At 39.0% G+C, this 23,695-nt stretch overlaps 3 protein-coding genes, 1 non-coding gene and 1 pseudogene across 5 annotated transcripts; 3 read left to right on the top strand and 2 right to left on the bottom strand.

The window, feature by feature from the left end:
- Positions 1–193: 193 nt before the first annotated feature.
- LOC103829870 lies at positions 194–6,763 on the top strand (annotated as a pseudogene).
- A 4,097-nt stretch (positions 6,764–10,860) lies between these two features.
- On the bottom strand, positions 10,861–12,141 carry LOC108869099 (ribonuclease P protein subunit p25-like protein). 2 transcript variants are annotated; one of them, XM_033276076.1, is made up of 5 exons: positions 11,592–12,141; positions 11,413–11,501; positions 11,251–11,325; positions 11,083–11,147; positions 10,947–11,004 (listed from the first exon to the last, which is right to left on the bottom strand). In XM_033276076.1, exons 1-5 carry the CDS (start codon positions 11,637–11,639, stop codon positions 10,991–10,993), a joined length of 291 nt encoding a protein of 96 aa, XP_033131967.1. In that variant the 5' UTR covers positions 11,640–12,141; the 3' UTR covers positions 10,947–10,990. The 2 variants fall into 2 exon arrangements, with proteins under 2 accessions (XP_033131966.1, XP_033131967.1); XM_033276075.1 differs by having other exon boundaries at positions 10,861–11,147.
- Positions 12,142–12,379: 238 nt separating this feature from the next.
- Positions 12,380–12,452, top strand: TRNAK-CUU. The gene has a single exon. It is a non-coding gene; the product is annotated as a tRNA-Lys (tRNA).
- On the top strand, positions 12,401–19,446 carry LOC108869119 (V-type proton ATPase subunit B3). Its single transcript, XM_033276065.1, has 15 exons — positions 12,401–12,623; positions 12,762–12,852; positions 13,011–13,066; positions 16,685–16,783; positions 16,868–16,927; positions 17,002–17,113; positions 17,194–17,402; positions 17,648–17,776; positions 17,863–18,000; positions 18,140–18,290; positions 18,372–18,454; positions 18,532–18,579; positions 18,671–18,724; positions 18,810–18,893; positions 18,984–19,446. Exons 2-15 carry the CDS (start codon positions 12,801–12,803, stop codon positions 19,167–19,169), a joined length of 1,461 nt encoding a protein of 486 aa, XP_033131956.1. The 5' UTR covers positions 12,401–12,623; positions 12,762–12,800; the 3' UTR covers positions 19,170–19,446.
- Positions 13,114–14,750, bottom strand: LOC117126871. The gene is made up of 2 exons (XM_033276066.1): positions 13,477–14,750; positions 13,114–13,436 (listed from the first exon to the last, which is right to left on the bottom strand). Exons 1-2 carry the CDS (start codon positions 14,700–14,702, stop codon positions 13,424–13,426), a joined length of 1,239 nt encoding a protein of 412 aa, XP_033131957.1. The 5' UTR covers positions 14,703–14,750; the 3' UTR covers positions 13,114–13,423.
- Positions 19,447–23,695: the final 4,249 nt, after the last annotated feature.

The raw sequence follows: 23,695 nt of genomic DNA, 5'->3' as shown, positions 1-23,695 counted from the left end.
TTTATTATTCTTTTCTTTTTGGCAAATCTTTTACATGTGTATATTTTTTGTAAGTAAACACTATATAAGTCCAAAAAGATATCTTTAAATTTTGTTTGTTGTAATATGTAGATGGGATTAGTGTATATATTCCCCCACTAAGCTCAAATAAACTCTGGATGTAAGTTTCACTAATATTAGTTTTTGTTCATTTCTATCAGATATATATTTTGCTGTACAATGCGGTGGATATTTAATTTTTCCTTAAATACATATAAGATAATTTTCTTGTTTGTAATGTGCACAATACTATCATGTGCAGGTTGGTCTGTGCAGGTTCATCCATCACATGCTCTCTTCTCCGACATTATTAGCAACAGGCCAAATCGAATTTTATTTCTTTAAATCATTATTAATTAATAATTATTTGGGTTATTCATCTCTCAAAACTTGATTTCCTTTCTAAGTTGGGGAAGATCACGGTAATAAATAAAACAGTGATTTTAGGGTTTTGGGTGTGGAAGGAGAAGATGCTGCCATGGAGGACATTGGAGAAAAGGGAAGGCCACCGGGAGATCCTCCTGATGCGCCAGGCTCTTGGGTAAGGAAGGTTATAGGGTGTAACGAGGGGGGGATGCCTGTTCCAGAAGAAGTTGTGGATGAAGAGTTTGTGGAGTCGAGACTGAGATTAGAGTTCCCGAATGGAGAGGATGGAGAGCCAGTGATAACGATAGGGGAAGAGGTACTGACGGCTATGAATAGCTTATGGAAGAGATGCATGATCGTTAGGGTTTTGGGAAGGAATGTCTCACTGCTGAATCTGACTCGCAAACTGAAGGAGTTGTGGAAACCTAATGGATCGATGTTTGTCATGGACCTACCAAGGAATTTTTTCATGGTGCGTTTCGAGTCGGAGGAGGAGTACATGAATGCACTGTCGGGGGGGCCATGGAGAGCTTTTGGTAGCTGCCTTATGGTACAAGCATGGAATCCAGATTTCGATCCGTTGAGAGATGAGATAGTCACAACGCCGGTGTGGGTTCGATTATCGCATATCCCAGTTAACCTTTATCATAAGACCATACTGATGGGTATAGCCAAGGGATTAGGGCGACCGATAAAGGTTGACCTGACAACTCTGAAGTTTGAGAGAGCTCGATTTGCGAGAATCTGCGTGGAGGTAAATCTCAACAAGCCGTTAAAAGGGACAGTGGTGATTAATGGCGAGAGGTATTGGGTTTCGTATGAAGGGATATCAACAATCTGCTCGACATGTGGTATGTATGGACATTTAGCACATGCATGTCCACGAAAGAGTGTTGAGAGAGCTCCAGCGACTGCGTCTATCCCAATAACAAAACCGCATGAGATTACGGGAGATACGGGGATGGTAACGGAATTTACCCAAGTGAGACCAGCGAGGAGAAGACAAGAGCAACAGAATGGAGGAGGAGGCTCTATGCGTAATAATGAGGGAAGAGATATGAGGGGAGCTAAAATAATGACGGGGAGTAGAGTAAAGGAAGCACGCAATGGGAGTGCGGTGGAGATAATAAAGGTGTCAAACAGATTTGGAGGATTAGGTGAAGAGGGGGAGACAGAGAAACTAGAAGAGGAGGTTGGAAGAGATGGCGCGAATAAAGAGAATGAGAATACCATAAACCTAAGCTCAATAGGTTCAAGTAGAATGTTTGGGAAGGATGTGTCGTTTGCAGCGAAGGAAGGGAATGAGAAGCACATGTCAATCAAAGTTGGGCAAAAAGAGAAGAAGGCCGGGAATTTACGAGGCCCAAATCCATTAAAGTTTAAATCAAGAAATGTTGGGCCTACACGAGGTCTGGTATTCGGCCCAACGAGGGGCGAAACTGGACTGTCGATGAGTGGAAAGAGGTTGCGGGTTGAAAACGAGTGTGTTGGCCGGCCAGGTGGTGTCTTCGCTGGTGTTGGGGAAATCGGAATTAACGAGAAATGCACTGAGCATGGCGGTGAAGATAGGGAGGTACAGGAACAACCTGCAATAACGGCGAATCTGTCTCTTGATGATTCAGAAGCACGAATGGGGCAGGATGGAGAATCCTCGAAGAGAGTGGAGGCATAACGATTTGCCCCGGTAATTTTACTCATTGATTATAAAGATCTGATGAAGTGCATTCTATGGAATTGCCGGGGGGCAAATAAACCTCAATTCCGCCGATCGATCCGTTATTTGGTGAAGAAGTTCAGAACAGATATCCTTGCTGTTTTCGAAACTCATGCAGGTGGTGAAGCTGCGAGTCGAATTTGTCAGAAATTGGGTTTTGAAAATTCGTTCAGAGTAGATGCTTGTGGCCAGAGTGGAGGTATGTGGCTGTTATGGAGGGATGAGTTTAGGACACCTTGAAGTGGTTAAGTCCTCGGATCAATTTATCCATGCCAGAATAGGAACTGGGGCAGAGGGGATAAATCTGATCGTTGTGTACGCTGCGCCTACGCCGAGCCGTCGGAGTGGCTTATGGGATATGTTGGGAGAGGAGATAAGGAATGCTGTTGGTCCGGTGTTTGTGGGTGGAGACTTCAACACTATTGTGAGATTGGACGAGAGAAGTGGAGGAAACGGAAGATTATCGGAGGATTCCTTAACGTTTGGCGACTGGATTAATAATATGTCTCTAATTGATATGGGATTTGGTGGCAATCAGTTCACATGGAAGAGAGGGAAAACGGAGAGCACTTTTGTCGCAAAGAGGTTGGACAGAGTGTTATGTTGTGCCCAAGCTAGACTTAAGTGGCAGGAGGCAAGAGTATCACACCTTCCCTTTTTGGCCTCCGACCATGCCCCTTTGTACCTACAACTTACGCCGGAGGTGAAAGGAAATGCGTGTCGTCGTCCTTTTCGTTTTGAGGCGGCATGGCTTCAACATAGCTAGTTCCAAGATCTGTTAACAGCTTCATGGGACCGTGAAATTGATACTAGAGAAGCTTTAACAAGACTAGGAGTGACTCTTCGGAAGTGGAATAAAGAAGTGTTTGGTAATGTTCAAAAAAAAAAGGAGGGCTTAGCTTCGGAAATAAAAGAGATACAGGAGAGGATTGAACAAAACGCTTCTGACGAGTTGCTGGTGAAAGAGGGGGAGCTCCTCAAGGAGTTTGAGATAGTCCTTGAACAAGAAGAGGTTATTTGGTTCCAAAAATCGCGTGAGAAGTGGGTTGTTCATGGAGACAGGAACACTAAATTCTTTCATATGTCGACAATCATACGGAGAAGGAGAAACAAAGTTGAGATGCTAAGAAACAACGAGAATCAATGGGTATCAGAGGCTCAGGAACTGGAAGAGCTAGCGGTGAACTACTTTAAAAAATTATATTCATTGGAGGATGTGGATACAGATACTCAAGGCTTATTGGTGAAGAGATTTGTGAGTCTTACGAATCATGATTATGATTCTCTGAACAAAACTTTTTCGGCAGAGGAAGTAGAGAAGGCAGTAAGAGGTATGGGAAGCTTTAAAGCGCCAGGACCTGACGGGTTCCAACCGGTTTTCTATCAGAGATGTTGGGAAACAGTAGGGGATGCTGTGGTTAGATTTGCTACTCAATTTTTTGAGACTGGGAAGCTACCAGAGAATACTAATGACGCTCTCGTGGTCTTAATACCGAAAGTGACCAAGCCGGAGAGCATTACTCAGTTTCGGCCAATAAGTCTGTGTAATGTGCTTTTCAAAACAATCACCAAAGCCATGGTAGGGAGATTGAAGGGAATTATGAGGAAACTAATTGGGCCTGCTCAAGCTAGTTTCATTCCTGGCAGGTTAAGTGCTGATAACATTGTGGTTGTTCAGGAAGCGGTTCACTCGATGAGAAGAAAGAAGGGTCGGAAGGGATGGATGCTCTTAAAGTTAGACTTGGAGAAAGCCTATGATAGGCTGCGATGGGATTTCTTGGAGGACACGCTAAGAGCTGCAGGTTTGTCAGAAGTTTGGGTTGGAAGGATTATGGAATGTGTAGCTGGTCCTTCGATGTGTATCTTGTGGAATGGAGAGAAAACAGAACCGTTCAAGCCATCGAGAGGGCTCAGACAAGGAGACCCCTTGTCACCATACTTGTTTGTATTATGCATGGAGAGGCTTTGCCATTTGATAGATGAAGCGGTGGAGGAAAAGAGATGGAAGCCCATAAATTTATCGAGAGGGGGTCCACAGTTATCACATATCTGCTTTGCTGATGACCTGATTCTTTTCGCCGAAGCATCAGTAACGCAAATACGTGTGATACGAGAGGTGTTGGAGAAGTTTTGCAAAGCTTCAGGGCAGAAAGTAAGTCTCCCAAAGTCTAAAATTTTTTTCTCTAGCAATGTGACTAGAGAACGGGGGGAAAGAATAAGCCGGGAAAGTGGTATAGCATCGACAAGGGATTTGGGAAAATACTTGGGAATGCCGATATTGCAGAAGAGAATAAATAAGGATACGTTTGGGGAGGTTCTTGAGAAAGTTGCTTCCAGATTATCTGGGTGGAAGAAGCAGACACTAAGCCTTGCAGGGAGGGTAACTATGACAAAGGCGGTCCTATCTTCAATGCCGGTGCACTCGATGAGCACCATAATCCTACCAGTCAGTACTCTTGAAAAACTAGATAGTTTATCAAGGAGTTTTGTATGGGGTAGCAGTCAACACTTGGTCTCATGGGAGAAGGTCTGCAAGCCGAAAACCGAGGGAGGTCTTGGGATTAGGAAATCGAGAGATATGAATAAGGCTTTGATAGCTAAAGTGGGATGGCGGCTGTTGTATGATACTGAGAGTTTATGGGCTCGAGTGTTACGCAGTAAATACAAGGTGAGCAATATTCACGACTTGTCTTGGACGGGAGTGAGAAGTAATGGCTCGTCTACTTGGAGAAGTTTGGCTCTGGGGATAAGGGAAGTGGTAGCTAAAGGACACAGCTGGGTTATTGGAAATGGGAGAGAGATCAAGTTTTGGACGGACAGATGGCTCTCAAACCAACCACTTATGATAGCTGCGATTGGAGGGCTACCAGAAGGCTATGAGGAAGTTATTGCTAGAGACATGTGGGTAGTAGGTGGCGGTTGGGATCTACCTAGGATAGCGCCCTTTGTAGCGGAAGAAACACGACAAGAGCTTGCGGCAGTGGTAGTAGATACTGTTACTGAAACTAAGGACCGACTAGCCTGGAGTCAAACTAAGAATGGACAATTTACAGTAAAGTCTGGTTATGAGCTGATCACGCGGGACGATACCCCAAGACAAAATATGGAGAGTCTCTTTAGGAGTATGTGGCATGTGGTGGTGCCTGAGAGAGTGAAAATATTTCTCTGGTTAGTTGGTAATCATGCAATCATGACGAATGCTGAACGGTATAGACGGCATCTTAGTGGAACGGATGTGTGTCAAGTTTGTAAAGGTGGAATAGAGACAATTCTCCATGTTATTAGAGATTGCCCAGCGATAAGAGGAATATGGGATCGTTTTGTCCCAGCTGCGCGGAGACATACTTTCTTCTCAATGCCTTTACTTGAATGGCTTTATAAAAATCTCAGTGATAATGGAACAGGAAGCGAGACCCCGTGGTCCTCGACTTTTGCTCTCACTGTGTGGTGGGGGTGGAAGTGGAGATGTAGAGATGTTTTTGGTGAGAAACGACTTTGGAGAGACAGAATTGGTTTTTTGAAGAACTTGGCCAAGGAAGTGATTCTAGCTAATGAGACTAATAAGAGTCAAAGGAGTGTTGAGCAGAGAATTGAGATAATGGTGGGATGGATGCCACCTCGGGTGGGGTGGATGAAGATGAATACAGACGGGTCGTCGCATGGAAACCCAGGGCCTGCAGCTGCGGGAGGGGTACTGTGGAATGGAGAAGGAGAGTGGTGTGGTGGCTTTGCTGTAAACATAGGGAGGTGTGGAGCCCCGTTGGCAGAACTGTGGGGAGTGTATTACGGTCTGGTGGCTGCTTGGGAGAAAGGGATTGGTAGGCTGGAGTTTGAGGTTGACTCTAAAGAGGTGGTAGAGTTCCTTACGATAGGGATTGGAGATACTCATCCTCTATCATTCCTGGTACGAATGTGCCATGGCTTTTTAAACAAGGACTGGGAGGTCCATATTGTTCATGTGTATAGGGAAGCAAACCGCTTAGCTGATGGTTTGGCTAACCTTGCCTTTTCTCTTCCATTTGGGTTTCATAGATTTGATGAGGTTCCAATTGAGGTTGCTGTTTTATTACAAGAGGATGTTGTTGGACCTTTCCGGCCACGACAAGTTATTGTAAACTGAAGTATGTTTTCTTTTTAATAAATTCTGGGAGTTTTCTCCCAATTTCTTACCAAAAAATAAATAAATAAAACAGTGATAAATAAACATATGGATACAAGAAGGTTAAGGACTCGAGGACCTTGTTTAGATTTGATTTAGAGTTCAATAAACCTTGAGAGCCAGTGACATTGATGATGAGGCTTAGATAGTTGGCAGTTGTAGCCATCAAAGAGCCCAGGAAATTCATTACTGATTTTCTTCATTATTGAAAACTTAATGACTCACACGACAAAGACCTGTAAACTTAAAGCATAACATGAGATTGTTTTATTAAGAAAATGAAACCTAGTTTGGCAGGAACGGACTTATGTATCAATTATTTTAATGGCCTTACACATGTCTTGTCTTCATTCTTCTGATATCATATTCAAGGGTCTTTACCGTCTAGTAGTTAAGAGATAAATGTGGACTTAAAGTTACATATTAACATGCCAATGTTGCATTACTGACCCACCTAATCTCTCTTATAGTATTCAACAAGATAATATAAATTTCTTTTCCTAAAGTTATAACCAAAGTAATAAAAAGGAACAATGATTATCCGGAGAGGAGGAAACATATCCTCAATAAAACACTTAGAACTAAAGGCACTGTAGACAGTAAAGTTGTGTGCAAAAACAAGAAACAGAGTGAGAGTAAACAAACTCAAACTGAGATATTATCCTTCTCTAAAAGTCATCATCGTCTTCCTCAGCCATATGCTTAGCCAACTCTTCCTCCTCTTCTCATCGCTCTCTTTCTCCTTGCGGGTGTTGGGAGGACACCTCAAAGCTCTGACCGCCTTGTTATGCATGTTGAGGCAGAACGCGATTCTCGAGTTAAGCTCTGTCTGTGGCTCATTCGTGGAGTAGATGTCCCCTGTTTCATTGGAGACCATGCACCCGTTTTTGTGATCGATGGTCGCGTCCATTGCTCCGTCGCGTATGGCCTTTGGCACTATGCTTTCAGCATCAGCCACAGGGTTTGCCGAGCTGAGCCTCAGCTTTTTGGCGACGTCAGGAAGGGATATCAAATAGAAGATGATTTTTATGTAGCAAAGAAAAGGTACACACAACAGATGGAAGATAATGACCAAAGGATGAGCAAGAGAGTATAATGGAACACATCAACTAGGTTGGAGACTAGTTAGTGATATGACTGCAAGTGGAAAATGATTAGGGAAATGGATATAAAAGTGTATGAAAGCATAAACAAGAAAGAGCTACCTGCTGGTTTGAATGTAATGCAGGTAGTTACGAAGCAACAGGTTTAGAAGTGTTTCATGTATTCAACACAAAAAAATTTCAATCAGCGAACAAAAGTTTCATAGCAATGAACGTAGAGGTTTAAACACACACATACCTGACCCAACTCATCATGGCGTAGTGTTGCAGAGTGATGCAAGGCAAGAAGATTCCTGCATGTATAAACAAATGAAACCAGAGAATTAACAGTTAAACTACTGATTAGTACTAAGATGGGAAGAACCAAGTACAAAAAAGAAAAAACTAAAAACAACCCGTCTGTTAACTACAACTAACCCGCGGATTTCAGCAAGATCGCCAGTTAGCTCATAACTCAAGGAATAGTAAAAGTTTCAAGTTCCTTTCGCGTAAGAACCTTAAGCCAAGAGAGCATGACCCGCGCAAGTACTGCAGTATCATCTTCAATGCCGCACCGTGAGACTCCTTCGGATCTTGCATATATCTACTTAGCACTCCGACACTGAATGATAAGTCAGGACGTGTATGAAGTAGATATCTAAGGCAACCAATGCTTCGCCGGTACTCTTTTGGGTCGGCACTTCTCTCATCTGGTGACTTAGTGAACTTAGCGTTCATCTCCATTGGAACATGTGTTGCATTGCAAGCTCCCATTCCGGTTTCCTCAAGGATCTTGCGTGCATACCTATCCTGTTTCAGAACAATGCCATCATCTCCTTGATGAACTTCTATTCCCAAGTAGTAGGTTAACTTGCCAAGATCACTCATCTCAAACTTATTTGCCATCTCTTTCTTGAATTCTTGTATTCGTTGAAGTGATGAACCAGTAACAAGTAGATCATCAACATACACAGCCACGATCAGAAGTTTGCCATGTTCCTCCTTGCGGTATAATGAGGGTTCTTTTGAGCATCGGTGGAAGTTTAAGCCACGCAGGATTTGATTCAGTTTCAAGTTCCACGCCCTTGGAGCCTGGCGCAAGCCGTAGAGAGCCTTCTTGAGCTTATAAACCTTATCCTCTTGACCTTTAACAACGAAACCATTAGGCTGTACCACATAAACTTCTTCTTTCAGCTCTCCATGGAGGAATGCTGTTTTAACATCAAGATGGTGGATCTCCCACCCATTAGAAGCGGCTAGTGCAATGATCAAACGAATCGTTTCAACTCGAGCCACCGGTGCAAAGACTTCATCATAATCAATTCCATGCCTTTGGACGTATCCCTTTGCTACTAACCGTGCTTTAAACTTACTGATACTTCCATCGGCATTGCGTTTTATTTTAAACACCCATTTAAGACCAATAGGCTTTTTACCAGATGGTAGTTCAACGAGATCCCATGTGTTATTCTTTTCTATAGAGAAGATTTCGTCTTTGCAAGCATCTACCCAAACTTTTAGCTTCTTGGCCTCAGTATAGTCCCATGGTTCCTCGTTTATTACCATCAATAGTCGTTCACTTTCAATCTCAGCCAATAGAATGTAGTCATCGAGATAAGAGGGTTTGGACCTTACTCGTTGAGACCGTCCTATCTCGTGAACCATCAATTCATCAGCTTCCTGAGTCTCTTCGTCCTTCTTCTCGACTGTCTCTTGTAGCTTAAGTGCTTTATCTGGACAGTCGGAAGCATAATGACCTAGCTTATCACACTTGAAGCATGTGATGTGCGAAATATCTCCGCTTAGTCGTTGTCTATATGCTTCTCTTTGACTCTGGAATGAAGATCCGGAGCGGCCACGTCCTCGTCCTCGCCAATTTGAGCGACCACCTCGTCCACGGCCTCGCCCCCCATAATTCTCTTGATTCGTATCAGCATACATAAGTTTCCCTTGATCGTCACGAGAATCTTCTTCTTCGTCTTCAGCTATTCTTTCTTCATACGCTTTCAATCGTCCAACTATGTCTTCGAAACTGGTTGTATTAAGGTCCAAGACTTGCTCAAGAGAGGCAACCATATGAATATATTTCTTCCTTGGCAAGCTTTTAAGGAATTTCTTTACCAGCTTAGGTTCTTCAATCATCTCGCCCAGCGATGCAGACTTTGAAGAAATCTCCGAAAGTTTACCGACAAAAGTATCAATTGTATCTCCATCTTTCATCTGGAGTCTGTCAAATTCCGCCATTAGGGTTTGTAACCTAGCTTCCTTGACTCTTTCGGCTCCAATGTGCCTTGCCTTTATCGCATCCCAAACCGCTTTTGATGTTTCTATGTCTCCAACTTGTAAAACTAAAGCCTCCGGTATGGACTGAAACAAAAACGCAATAGCCATATTGTTCTTCTTCTCATCTTTGGATCCTGGATCGATTGTTTCCCATACTTCACTGACTTTGAGCGCAATTTTCATTCGCATAGACCAGACTGTGTAGTTTGAGGATGTTAGCATAGGAAACTTGATGGAGGTAGGTTTTGTATCTTTGTGCATAGCGATCTCGTCTTTGTCGTCTCCCATGTTTGTTGAATTTGATCTTCAAGTTGCTTTGTATGGCTCTGATACCAAATGTAGAATCACACAATCGATATCAATAAGAAGTCCTTCTCTTATTCAATCAATCAAGTTCACAATCACAATATCAAAATCACTCAAAGCTCATAAGCTATGTCACATCTTGACATCTTCTTATATAGGAACCAAAGTTTCCTAAACACAATAGGTTTAACATAAAACAATATTTCCTAATCCTTTAGATTTCCATAACACACTAGGATTAGGTAGCTTCAATCTCAAGTTACTTCAAGCTAACTCCAACAATCACATCGATGGTTCTTCTGTTTAGGTTCTTGAGACGAGCAATGCTTGCCGTCTTGACGAAGAACAAGCTTTAGCCTAAGAGATAACCAAAAAGCAAACTCATGAAACTAAACCCATTATCATAATTCATAAATATAACTCATGATGAGGCAGGCAGCATGCATGATTAACCTCGGGGTACTTCTTCTGATCAATCAGAAAAAGAAGAACAATGAAGCTCCTAACGATTGAGATTCACGCACGCTGCATCGTGGAGGAGATGATCGATTGAGAAGGGGTGTTGGTTATCTTTCATCTCGACGTCCTGTGTCATTTTGCCCAACTCACGTACGTTGCTCTTCACAGAGACGGAAAGAAGATTAGGTTAGGATTATGACATCGATGGTTCTTCTGTTTAGGTTCTTGAGACGAGCAATGCTTATGCGCAAGCTAAGTGCCAAGTAATTAAGCTGTTAGAGATCATACGGGATCGTTTGAAGTAACACTAGCGTTTAGCTGAATGAACCCTCCTCTTCCACGACCACTGCGTCCTCCTCTCCCACAACCACCACGTCCTCCTCTCCCAGGTACCTACTCAGGCTCCATACTTTCATCATCATACTCAACGTTAACATATCTTTCCCCTGATACAACTGAGAAAACATAAAGCCACAGTCAGATCAACAAAAATGGAACCGTTCTCTAAGATTTTAGAAATAAGATTGATAAAGCAATGCTGCTACCTCTGTCTCCTCTTCCTCTGCCTCTTCTTTCTCTGCCTCAAGGTGATCCATCTACAACAAATAGATAAACATATAAAAGACAGGATCTTAGGGAGGATGAAAATGTTCATTATAAGTCACTGTAATTACCTCTTCCTTCGTAATCAATCTCAACAAATGGCTTCCCCAACTCGATTGGGATCGGACACTGGTAACTGCAACATAATTTAACAAGATATTAGCACCAGAGACATACTAGTGCTTAAGACAATGTAACTGTACCTAAAATATCAAAACAAACAAGCACTAAGAACTCACCCAACTGCGGATGTGTTCAGCTCCTTCTTCGAAAGCGTTATAGTGATCACTAACACATGCCTTGTTGTCTCAATCCTTCACAAGAAAAAAAGGAACAAAGAAGTAGTAACTAACATGCCTGGACAACAAAACTAAGAGCATACACATTATCAATCGACTTACGGAAGAAGGCCTTCCTCTTTACTCTCCCAGATATCAGTTATGTCAATGGATCCAATAGATGTGTGCTGATGGATTCCAGGAATCCTTCTCTGCATCAAGGATTACAGTAACAAAATAAATGGTCAGATAAAATAAAGCTGCTCCATTTTGTTATTAGGAACGGATAAAAGAACGCATACCTTAATGAGCTCGGCAATGGTCACACTCTTGTTGATAGCTTTTTCCATTGCCTTGAAAATAACTTCATTTTTTTGGTGTAAATGTTAAGAAATAGTAGTTTACAATGACACAGCTAATGAGGTATAGTTTACAAGTTGGTATGATTTTTTTTTTATATATCTAGCTTTGAAAGTTTTTTTTATCAAACAATAATGTTTCATCAAAGTAGTTTGCATACAGATCAAATAACAAATAACATGTATGGGATTAGCAAAATGTTGAAGAAATCGAGTCATCAGCCAATCATGGATTTTGCTCTGTCATATGTGGAGGAGCAAGAGAGAGAGCACATGTTACGGGGATACAACGAAAAACTAGCAACATTTTTTTGGTCTTCTCAACACATCAGATGGTACACCTCTTCAGTCATAAAGAACTTTAGGATAAGCGACGATTGTCAATGACTAAACTAGTATCGGTTTACACAGGTAAAGAGATCTTCGATAAAAGATACAAATATGTCCATTGCTTTAAAGATGGTATATGTTCTTGTGTCGATTTCTGGTGACATTTTTGAAGATTGTTGATCCTCATAAATTAGGTTTCTATAATACTACTCGTTATAATTCAGTAGAAGCTTATGAATGGTCAACCTACAGAAGATATATAGTGCATGATGCTCTCAGCAATTTGGTTCATCATACAAGTAGACATAAACTTTATGAGCCTCTCGCCTGGTAAATACACTTGCTGTCGGTAGGCTATGACAATAGATAATATATATTAACAGCTTTGTGTTACACAACAAGCCCGTCTAGCTCAGTTGGTAGAGCGCAAGGCTCTTAACCTTGTGGTCGTGGGTTCGAGACCCACGGTGGGCGTTTCTTTTTTTCTTTTCTTGAAGGAAAAAAAAAACTTTTCGGTGGAAAAATTAATAATTTTGGATTTGAAGGAAAATAATAATAACTTCAATAATTAGAGAGGTCAGTGGGATATACTCCAACCACGTTCGTTCAATCACACAACTCGCTCTCTCCATTCGTTCGTTCCAGGTACGTGATTTGCTTCCTCAGATCTTTCTTCGATCTCCGTCTCATCTTCTTCGGATCTGATTGGATCTCATCCAGTTGATTTAGTTTCATTTCGACATCGCGATTGTAACCTTTTTTTTTTTCTCTCCCTTTCCACAGGATTTGTGGAGCGGTTTGATTTGATATTGATCTGCGACAATGGGAGCGGCTGGTATCGACATGGATGAAGGAGCTCTCGAGATCGGAATGGGTAAAGTCTCCCGATCATGGATCTCATATTAGTCCTTGTACTTTGTGTATTTCATGTGATTGTTCCGCTTTGTATTGATTTGTGCATAATCAACCCTTTTCTGTAGATTATTATTATCTTTTTAAGATGCTGATTTGAGAATCTTTGAATTTGTGTAGAGTACAGAACTGTCTCAGGGGTTGCTGGACCTTTAGTCATTCTTGAGAAAGTGAAGGTAAGCTGATACGTTTTAGGTATCAATTATAATCAAAAACAGAGATCAATAAGAAAAGCTTAGTTATATTGATTTGAACTTAGGAATTACAGAGGAAACGATTACAGATCAAGAGATATCTCACATTCTCTCATCTCTAAAATCACTCAAACTCTCGATCCCTCTCCCTCCACACTCTCACGTTATTATAAAGCTAAACCATTAACTAAACCATGGTTACTTTTAGACTAACCCAACCTTACTAAGGTTACTTTGCCACTTGTAATCCATATCCATTAATCATTTGATCCTTAAAGATCACCACTTGTATCATTACTCCCGCCTTTGAAATTCACCTTGTCCTCAAGGTGATGATCTTCAACCTGCCACGGGTTTAAACGAAACAGCTTCCACAGAGAGCTTTGTGGGGTATGATCTCTGTGTAACCCATTTTGACTGTGGTTCCTGTTAGCACATCCTCAGATTGACCTTTACTGCTCGTACAATTTAAACCAGTTTCCATTAAGCCTCGTTTAGATTGTGCAGCGCACTGAGCGACGATCTTCTCGATGTAATCTGTCTCAGTTGTAGAGAAGAGTTGCAGAACTGCAAAGGCAATCAGCTTCATATTCCCTTTTGCAAGTGGTGCTGTTTGAACTCTCATGCTTCCCTCCTGTAGTGCTCCATATATTTTTATGAACTCATCTACTTCTTTGTTCATAGCTTCCCATGATGTTATGCCAGAAGTTCCTGTTCTATAACAACTAGGATATTCCTGTTCAGTTAACCTGAGCTCCAAACTCTGCTTCTTTCTGTCAACTTCTGAGTTCTTCCTAGTTCCCACCTTTACCTTTGCGATGTCTAACTCCAGGGAAAAGAGAGCTCTAATCACCGTACTGTATTGTGACCTGAGCTCTTCACGCATGTTCACACCTCGTCTGTCCAGCATCAAGATTAGAGAGAAGTTCTGAAACATCTTTCTCTTCTTTGAAACCTCTGCCCGGAGTAATATCTTTAACAAACAGACCATACTGACCACCATTTCCTTCCCAGTAAGCAGCTCTCTCGTGCTTACTTGTGTTTTCAGCCGGTTGTTAAGCCCTCCTAGTTCCCCATCATCCAGTTCGGTATGCAGAAGGTAGAAGACTTGAAGTTGCTCCTGGTCTGCGTCTGCTGCAAAAGTTTCTGTAAACTGAATAGCAGCGAGACCTTTAGAGATGACCAACTTTGAAGCCCATTTCTCAGGTGGCCCAGCATGAGTTCTCACCAACAGTCTTGAAGAATTCGGCTCCTTCCACATGAGTGCACCTGCATTGAATATCTGAACCTCATACTGGTAATAGTCTCTTCTGTCTACACCCATTTCAGGAGCCAGTGGTGCTCCATGCTTCTTCACAATACATCCTTTGCTTCTTATTTTGTATACCATCTCCCTATTGAAGTCATCCCCACCTAAATCCTTGACCTTTCTCTTCCTTGTAGCTCCTGGCAGTGATATTTTTTCAAACAAATGAATTGTTATGATCACCGCCTCATGCGTATTCTTCTGCAACTCGCATTTGACCTTTGATTCTGATTTAAGAGGTTTCGTCATTGGCTTAGCTGGTGCAGTATTGGGACCACAATCACTCCCCACGCTGAGACAGAGAAGTAGCATATTTTTTCCATCTGGATTGCTCTTCTTTCTTTTCTTCCACTCCCTGAAGAACGTGATCAGCCTTTGGTGACAATTTGCCTTGCGCTCGTTCCCTTTTTTTTTCTTCTCAGTCCTATTAGCTGCTCTTTCCCTGTTGTTACTTTCACCCCCTGTGCTCAAGTAGATTTCCGCAGTTTCCTTAATCAATATCCCACCTGGATCCCATGCACCACCAACCACAGAAGCCCAATATACTCTATCGGTTTCTCTCCTGTGTACCAACCATCACCAGAAAGACAAGTCTGACACACCCCTGCTTCAACTTGTCTCTCGTTTCTAGCTTGATAGAGAATAACTTATCATTCTGCTTCACCCGAATTTGTAACAGTGGCAGTTCTGAAAACATTTCTGTAACCTTTTTCTTATTTTTACGGTTGATCATAAGTCTCTTCCCCGCTGAAGTAACAAGTGAGGGAAGCTTTCTATATCCCGTGTGTTTGTATTTCAACTCAGCTCCCTCACTAGTCTTGGCAGTGGCAACCTGTGTTTCTTTCCGCATCACCGAAACTCTCTTTCGCTGGTTGAGCTTCTGCTTGAACTTGTATTTCATCCTCTCAAGCAATTTGTCGATCACTTGGCAGGCAGAACTCTCACTCTCAATCCACTTTCCCAGTCTGGAAACACATGACAGAAGCTTCCCATGAGCTACATACTCAAGCCTCAGCCTTGCTCTTCTCCTCGTAATGACAGCTGAAAACATTTCTCTGATCTTCTTACGCTTGCAAGCTTTGTGTTTGAGCTTAAGCTTCTTCCATTGGGCAAGCTCCTGCAACACTCTTTTCTGTTTCACCAATAAGTCTCTGAATCTCAACTCCTGCTTGATTCTCTTCATCATACACTCTATCTTCGTTCTCTTCTTCTTCCTTTTCTTCTGCCCTCTTTTTCCTCCCACATGCATTTGATCGAACACCTGGTGGGCACACTTCTCCCTCTTGGTCTCAAGCAACTCCTTGCTTGCATCTTTACCCCTCTCGAAGTACGGCTCCACTTTTTGATCCCAACAAATTAAGGTTTTACCATTTTGCATCTCTTGCGAAGCCACTTGATGATCATCCGCAAGTTCATTCTTCCTCTCAAGTGTCAGCTGAATCGGTTCCATCAGTAGACATAAACTCTTCAAGGATCCTTCCACATGACCATGATCTGAGTCTTCTGCAGCAAACGTCTCTTCCTCCAGTGATTTCTTCGCAGCATCTTCTTCATCCTCACGTTCAATCATGCGACGGCACTCTTCCAGCATCTCTAGTCGGGCCTTCCTTTCCTCCTCAAGCGTCCTCACCGGCCTGTCATAGTTCACAAAGGCCCGGATCTCTTCTATCTCCTCCATCGAGGTACCACCCGCCAAAGCGATTTCGATCCAGCGCTCGGTCCAGTACTTCTCCATCCGCTCCAGGTGTGAGGATCTGCTACACCGCTCTTGGACAACCATGGCCGGCTTCGGGAACCTCATGTCCCTTTCCGGTTGTTGCTCCACAACCAACGGTCTCATCCTCTTCACGCCCCGTTGCATCTGGTTCCACACTTGATCAATTTCAGATCTCGTCGACATGGGGTCTCCGGAATCGAACGGCTCTGATACCAATTTGATACGTTTTAGGTATCAATTATAATCAAAAACAGAGATCAATAAGAAAAGCTTAGTTATATTGATTTGAACTTAGGAATTACAGAGGAAACGATTACAGATCAAGAGATATCTCACATTCTCTCATCTCTAAAATCACTCAAACTCTCGATCCCTCTCCCTCCACACTCTCACGTTATTAGAAAGCTAAACCATTAACTAAACCATGGTTACTTTTAGACTAACCCAACCTTACTAAGGTTACTTTGCCACTTGTAATCCATATCCATTAATCATTTGATCCTTAAAGATCACCACTTGTATCAGAAGCTTTACTTAAACTCTGAGGATTTATTAAACTGTTTGTGAAATGTAACAGGGGCCAAAGTACCAGGAGATTGTTAATATTCGCTTAGGTGATGGATCTATGAGACGTGGTCAGGTTCTGGAAGTTGATGGCGAGAAAGCTGTTGTCCAGGTTTCTTGATCTTTTTCCTCTTACTCTACCTACATTGCAGACTGTACAGGTTCTTCTCTCTTCTCAATAACGTATTGGTTTCAGGTTTTCGAAGGAACATCTGGAATTGACAACAAATTTACCACCGTTCAGTTCACAGGAGAGGTATATATTAAGTTGATTGGTTAGCTTTCCGAGAATTTATACAGTTTTGTTGTTTAAAATGGTATGTGTTTCAGGTTTTGAAGACACCTGTATCACAAGACATGCTTGGACGCATATTTAACGGCTCTGGGAAGCCAATTGATAATGGTCCTCCTATTTTGCCAGAGGCATACCTTGATATCTCTGGTGAGTGTTTATTGCTTCATTGTGTGATCTCTCAAGAAAATAAAGATTGTTTTAATTGTGTTGGTGAATAATGTGTATAGGAAGTTCAATCAACCCCAGTGAGAGAACCTACCCTGAAGAGATGATACAAACAGGGATTTCTACCATTGATGTCATGAACTCCATCGCTCGTGGACAGAAGATTCCTCTTTTCTCTGCTGCTGGTCTACCTCATAACGAGATCGCTGCTCAAATTTGTCGTCAGGCTGGTCTTGTTAAGCGGTTAGAGAAGACTGAGAACCTAATTGAGGTAATCATATGCCCCACTCACCACCACTAAAGTAATTTTTTTTTATCTTTTGAGGATCATGCTGAAGTGTAAGTGTGTCTGTGCACACATTCACTTTCTAAGAAGCATTTAAGCACCTCGAAGAATCCGTGTGATTATTTTACTTCTTTGACAATTGAGTATTTTACTTCCTACTTTCAGTCTCTGATTATTTGGTTGCCTTGTATAATAATCTCCTTCGATTTATTCCCTTGTGTGTTTTCCAGGACCATGGAGAGGACAACTTTGCAATTGTTTTTGCAGCTATGGGTGTAAACATGGAGACGGCTCAGTTCTTCAAGCGTGATTTTGAAGAAAATGGATCAATGGAAAGAGTTACTCTTTTCCTGAACCTGGTAACTATGCGTCTTGACTTCGTTGATAGTACTAATATATTATGTTAATGATGTGTTGACATTTAGTATGCATTCCACTCCAACAGGCAAATGACCCAACCATCGAGAGAATTATCACTCCTCGAATTGCCCTTACAACCGCTGAGTATTTAGCATATGAATGTGGGAAGCATGTGCTGGTTATATTGACAGACATGAGTTCCTATGCAGATGCTCTTCGTGAGGTAAAATGTATTTCATTGGTTTCTGTGTTTTGTCCCATGATACATAACTCGATTTAGGATTTCGAAAACCCCAACCAGCATGATGTTACATTTTATTTTTGACAACAGCACGAATTCTGAAGTATTTTGATGACTGTAGGTCTCTGCTGCTCGAGAAGAAGTACCTGGGAGACGTGGATATCCGGGTTATATGTACACAGATCTTGCAACTATTTATGAGCGTGCAGGGCGTATTGAAGGAAGAAAGGGTTCCATTACCCAAATCCCTATCCTGACTATGCCCAATGATGGTAAAAATTTCATATCATTCTTGGATATTCTCTTCTTTCTGGTTGAACAACGCTCATACTATCTTGTGGTGTAATACTCAGACATCACTCACCCTACTCCGGATCTTACTGGTTACATTACTGAGGGTCAGATATACATTGACAGGCAACTTCACAACAGACAGGTGCGCTATACTTCATTCATTTTTTGTATCTGTAATAAAAGAAGTTTCTCATTCATTTTCGTTCATCCCTAAAACAGATATATCCACCCATCAACGTGCTTCCATCACTTTCTCGATTAATGAAGGTAGCTAAGCCATTGTATTATATACCTTATGGATTCACATTGATAGAAACATAATAACTTAACTTACTTTGAGCATCGTTAAATTATGCAGAGTGCTATTGGTGAGGGAATGACTCGCCGTGACCATTCTGATGTGTCCAACCAGGTTCACTATCTATAACTAAAGCATCTCATATGGTTATTTAGTATCATCAAAACCAATTCATAATATCATGTATTATTAATTTCAGCTATACGCAAACTATGCAATCGGGAAGGATGTTCAAGCCATGAAAGCTGTAGTTGGAGAAGAAGCTCTTTCTTCTGAAGATCTGGTACCTTTCTCTATTTCATCACAGTCATCATGTTCATACCAAATACTCACAACAATAATTAACTCAGCTTCTTGTGGTGTGGTTATGCAGCTGTATTTAGAGTTTCTGGACAAATTTGAGAGGAAGTTTGTGATGCAAGGAGCATACGATACAAGAAACATCTTCCAGTCACTTGACTTGGCATGGACACTGCTCCGTATCTTCCCTCGTGAGCTTCTTCACCGTATTCCAGCCAAAACACTTGATCAATTCTACAGCCGCGACTCCACAAGCTAAAGCTTTCTTAAACAGCCTCTATGTTGCTCCATTCTTATTTGGAAGTTTGGAACTTAAATTATGTCTCGAGAAGAAAAAACAAGATTGCGTGAAAAAAAAAACTCGGAGAATTGTGATTTGGGATTATTCTTTTGTTTTTCATTTGTATAATAAAGGCTTTGTGTACGAAAGCCTAGTAACACAAACGCTGTTTATAAGCCTTGTGTTTTTGTCTTCCAAACTGGTGAATCATGTATTTCTCTTTTGTAATAATCTATTTCCTTGAACACTCTTATTATACATATGTGCCATATCTTGTATTTGGTGAGTTCTCTGGTTGTAAGATAGAGAAACTATTATACGAATCCAAATCAAGAATGGTCCCGTCCCTATGATAATTTCTATGAATATAACAGTCCAGCTTTTATATAAAGATGACAGTGTTTATTTGATAGTGTCATAATACGGGTTTGGAAGTTGGAACACAAAACTGAAAGCGTTAACAAGAAATAATGCTGTCCACAATCTTTTGTTTTGTAGACTTTATGTTGTCCACAATCTTTAGACGTGCATACTTCGTATTCGAAAAAACATATCAAGATAATTATGATAATACAATCAAAGACTCGTATAAAAAAACTCATTATAGCATTCTCACAATGTCAGTCCCAAACCAAAAAGAAACTCATGTTTGTGTTTCAATCGTAAAAAAAAAAGAAGTATTTCAGTAATTAAAATCTTCAGTTTTGGGTAATCCAAGAAGAGGACCAAACCATTTATCGACCATTCCTCGAATGCTTACCTTCAAGAAGAACAAACATCCATGATCATGGCCGTGATCGTCATCTTTGCCGTTGACATCAAAAGGCTCTTCCCGCCAATAAATACGCTTGGATGTCACTGGATCAAAGAGAGGCTCTTTAACCTTGACGTATCGACGTTGTAACGACTTAGACATATGCTCGAACGGAAGCGTCTTGGTCCCAGCTGGATAACGGAACGGAATCGGAGTCTTTAACGACACCTGCTGATCCTCCGTCTCCCTCTCTTCCGCCGGCGTTGGCGCCGACGGCACTATTTGATAAGAACCCAGTGATTAATATCTGTTTTTATGAGGTTTTGGAGCAATATATAAATATAAGCAACAAGGGTTATGTGTCAACTATATAATTAATGTTGGATTAGGACTTAGATATAGAGAAGATAGCATATCTATAATTATATACAAGGCGGGTTGTTAGTATTTATCTCTGGAATGTAATGTGAAAATTTCCAAAGGTAGATCGGATTAGGATCGAAGATTAGAGAAGATTTAAACTTTAGAAAGAGTCGTTTGTTTTAATTAGTCGTACTAGGGATTAACCCGGGCTACGCCCGGGATTTTTATTTTTTTTTCTAATTTAAGTTGTTAAATTATTTATATTTAGGTTATGATATATATTTATATAAATGTTAAGATGCATGTCATAATTAAAATTTATTTTTAAATTTTAACACGTTAAATTAACATACTTTTTACTATTTAAATATTTTTTATAATTTTGTTGGCTATCTAATTATCATATTTAGCAAAACTATATGTTGAGTGTTGGAATAAATGTTTTAGATATTTAATTAAACTGCAGAGTATTTTCGGATCGACCACATGCTCAACAATCGATCGATCCATAAAAAGATGGTCGATCTCCTTGGCCAGGTAAGTACAATTTTAGCAAAAATATCTTTGATTTTCAAATATTAAGTATATAACTATTCTTTTGAATATTGTTTTTTGAATTGTATTTTTTCATTAAATTATTGTATTATAATGTTTATGTAAATATTTTTTGTGATGTTTGAATTTGTGTTGTTCGTATACTTAACCTAGATGATATTGATGTTTAACAATTTATTGTTTTCTGGAAATAGAAAATAATGATATATCAAAACGTATCTAATACTTGTTAAATAATAGTATAATGTAAACTACATCCATTATTTGAAAATAACCATTTGTTATTTTTATTTTTATTTTTAACAGATATTATTTTTATTTAAAAACATTATTCATATATAATATAATAGTTTAAGTTTAGAAGATTAATATATATATATATATATATATATATAAATTATGTATATTTTTTAAAAAAAATTAAGATATTATATATTGAGTAACTGAATAAAAGCTGAATTTCTTATCTTGAAAATCAAATATTTATATTTTTTTCTTCATGTTATACTCACCAATTCATCATTGATATTTATAACTCAGTATGTTTTTAAAAAAACTTAGTTTTAAGTAATAAACGAATTTAATAAATTAAATTTATCACCTATAATGTTCAGTAAACTATATTTGAAAACTCTCTAAAATTATATTTTAAGCATAATATTACTATTATTTAATTTAAGTTATTTTAAGCATAATATTTGCTAAACCAACTTAAATTATATTTACAATAGGACCATCCTAAACCGGTTAATAAACCAAAAATAATTCTAAACCAACATGAACTAATACTTGATTCGGCGAGGAAGGAAGTGTTTTGGGATAAACGCTTGAATGGTTATTAACTGTAATGGTTTGATCACAAAAGAGTTAGTATGAACATTAACAATAAAATTATGGATTAGATTAATTTAAATTTGTAAAAATACCTTTGAGTCTATGAAAAGCAATTCAATCCCCATGGATAAGTTTGGCTTTTGGAAGTTACGGGTTTCCCAACAATGAATCCACCTAACAAAAAGTTCGTTGTTATAAAAAATCTCCTTCAAGGTTATTAAAGGTTTTTCGGACGGCAAGAGTTGATGGTGGAACCATTTTTTTGCTAGAGTGCTTTGAAGTTTTCCTTGATAGTGTGAGGTTGATGTTGATGGAATAAAGAGTTTTATAGGGACTTTCTTGATGTAAAACTATACATTTTTATTTTTTTTGTTTAATGTGGTATTTCCATGTTTATATAATTTACTACCATTATAAGATAGATGTACATTTTAAGATAGATGTTTAAATTTTAATATACATTTTTCCATTTTTTTAAATGTTTATTTCCATTTCTTACATTTTTTATTTACGTAATATCTATATTTTATATTTTAAAATAGATATTTAAATCTTAATGTACTTTTTCCATTTTTTTAAATTGTGTATTTACTTATATTATATATTTTATATTTTAAGATAGATGTTTAATGCTTAATGAACTTTTTCCATTTTTTAAAAAAATTGTTTATTTACTTATTACTATATATATAATTCATATATTATATATTTACATTATTTACTTATTATTTATTTTCCTGTATATGTATTTCCATTTCTTGTACTTTTTATTTACTTAATATTTCTATTTTACATTTTAAGATAGATGTTTAAATCTTAATGTACGTTTTTCTATTTTTTTTTAAATTGTATATTTCCATTTGTTATACTTTCTATTTACGTAATATCTATATTTTAAATTTTAAGATATATTTTTAAATCTTAATGTAATTTTCTATTATTTGAATTTGGTATTTACTTATATTATATATTGACTTATTATTTATTTTTCTTTATATTGTGTATTTATATTTCTTATACTTTCTATTTAGTAATAATTTTATATTTTAAGATAGATTTACATTTTAAGATAGATGTTTAAATAATGATGTACTTTTTCCATTTTTTTTTAAATTTTTTATTTCCTTTTCTTATACTTTCTATTTGCGTAATATCTATATTTTACATTTTAAGATAGATTTTCGAAAATTAGTAATATTAAAATGTAAAACTTATAATTTATGCCACGTGTCATCTTTCGGGAGAATTTTTTTTTGCTGATGTGGACGCTCTATGGAGCCTCAAAAGGTCCCTTTTATTAGTATAGAGCCACATGTCATCTTTCGGGAGAATTTTTTTTTGCTGATGTGGACGCTCTATGGAGCCTCAAAAGGTCTCTTTTATTAGTATAGATTCCTAAATCATTTGTCATTATAAATCATATTACGACTTTGATTTGATCTGTCACCCATAAGCTAGGTTTGAAACTATCGTATATGTTTTTGCTTCTTTTTTTTTTAAATATCGTATAAGCTTATTTGTATAATGAGAGAATAGTCCTAGCAATTGCGAGTCAGGACTCAGGAAATTGGCATTGGTCAAGCTGCTTATACCTTAAATGAACAAAATGTAGCATTTACCATCATCCAATATTACTTCATCCAGGTCACACATATCATAACCAGTGCCGTGCGAAGGGTTTTAGGGGCCTAAGACAAGTTTTAAAAATAAATTTATATACAACTATAAAGAAAACAATTTTCTAATACAATATATCACCTTCACGAAATACATAAGTTTAACACTTACAAGAATAAGTTTATTACATAAATATGCTATATTTCTATAAGAAAAAAGTATATGGATTTAGAAATTGAGTTATTTGATTCTCGTTGAGAGTTTTTTTTTAGAAATAAGTTTAAACAACTAAATTAGAAATTATTTTAAATTTTGGGGCCCTAGAAATTGTAATATTATTGAGGGGCCTAAGGCGAATGCCTTTTTCAATACACTGTAGGCC

Source organism: Brassica rapa, chromosome A07 (assembly GCF_000309985.2).
Source record: "Brassica rapa cultivar Chiifu-401-42 chromosome A07, CAAS_Brap_v3.01, whole genome shotgun sequence".
Taxonomy (NCBI): Eukaryota; Viridiplantae; Streptophyta; class Magnoliopsida; order Brassicales; family Brassicaceae; genus Brassica; species Brassica rapa.
Note: the sequence above shows the minus strand (reverse complement) of the source record. Positions and strands in the feature narration are given on the sequence as shown.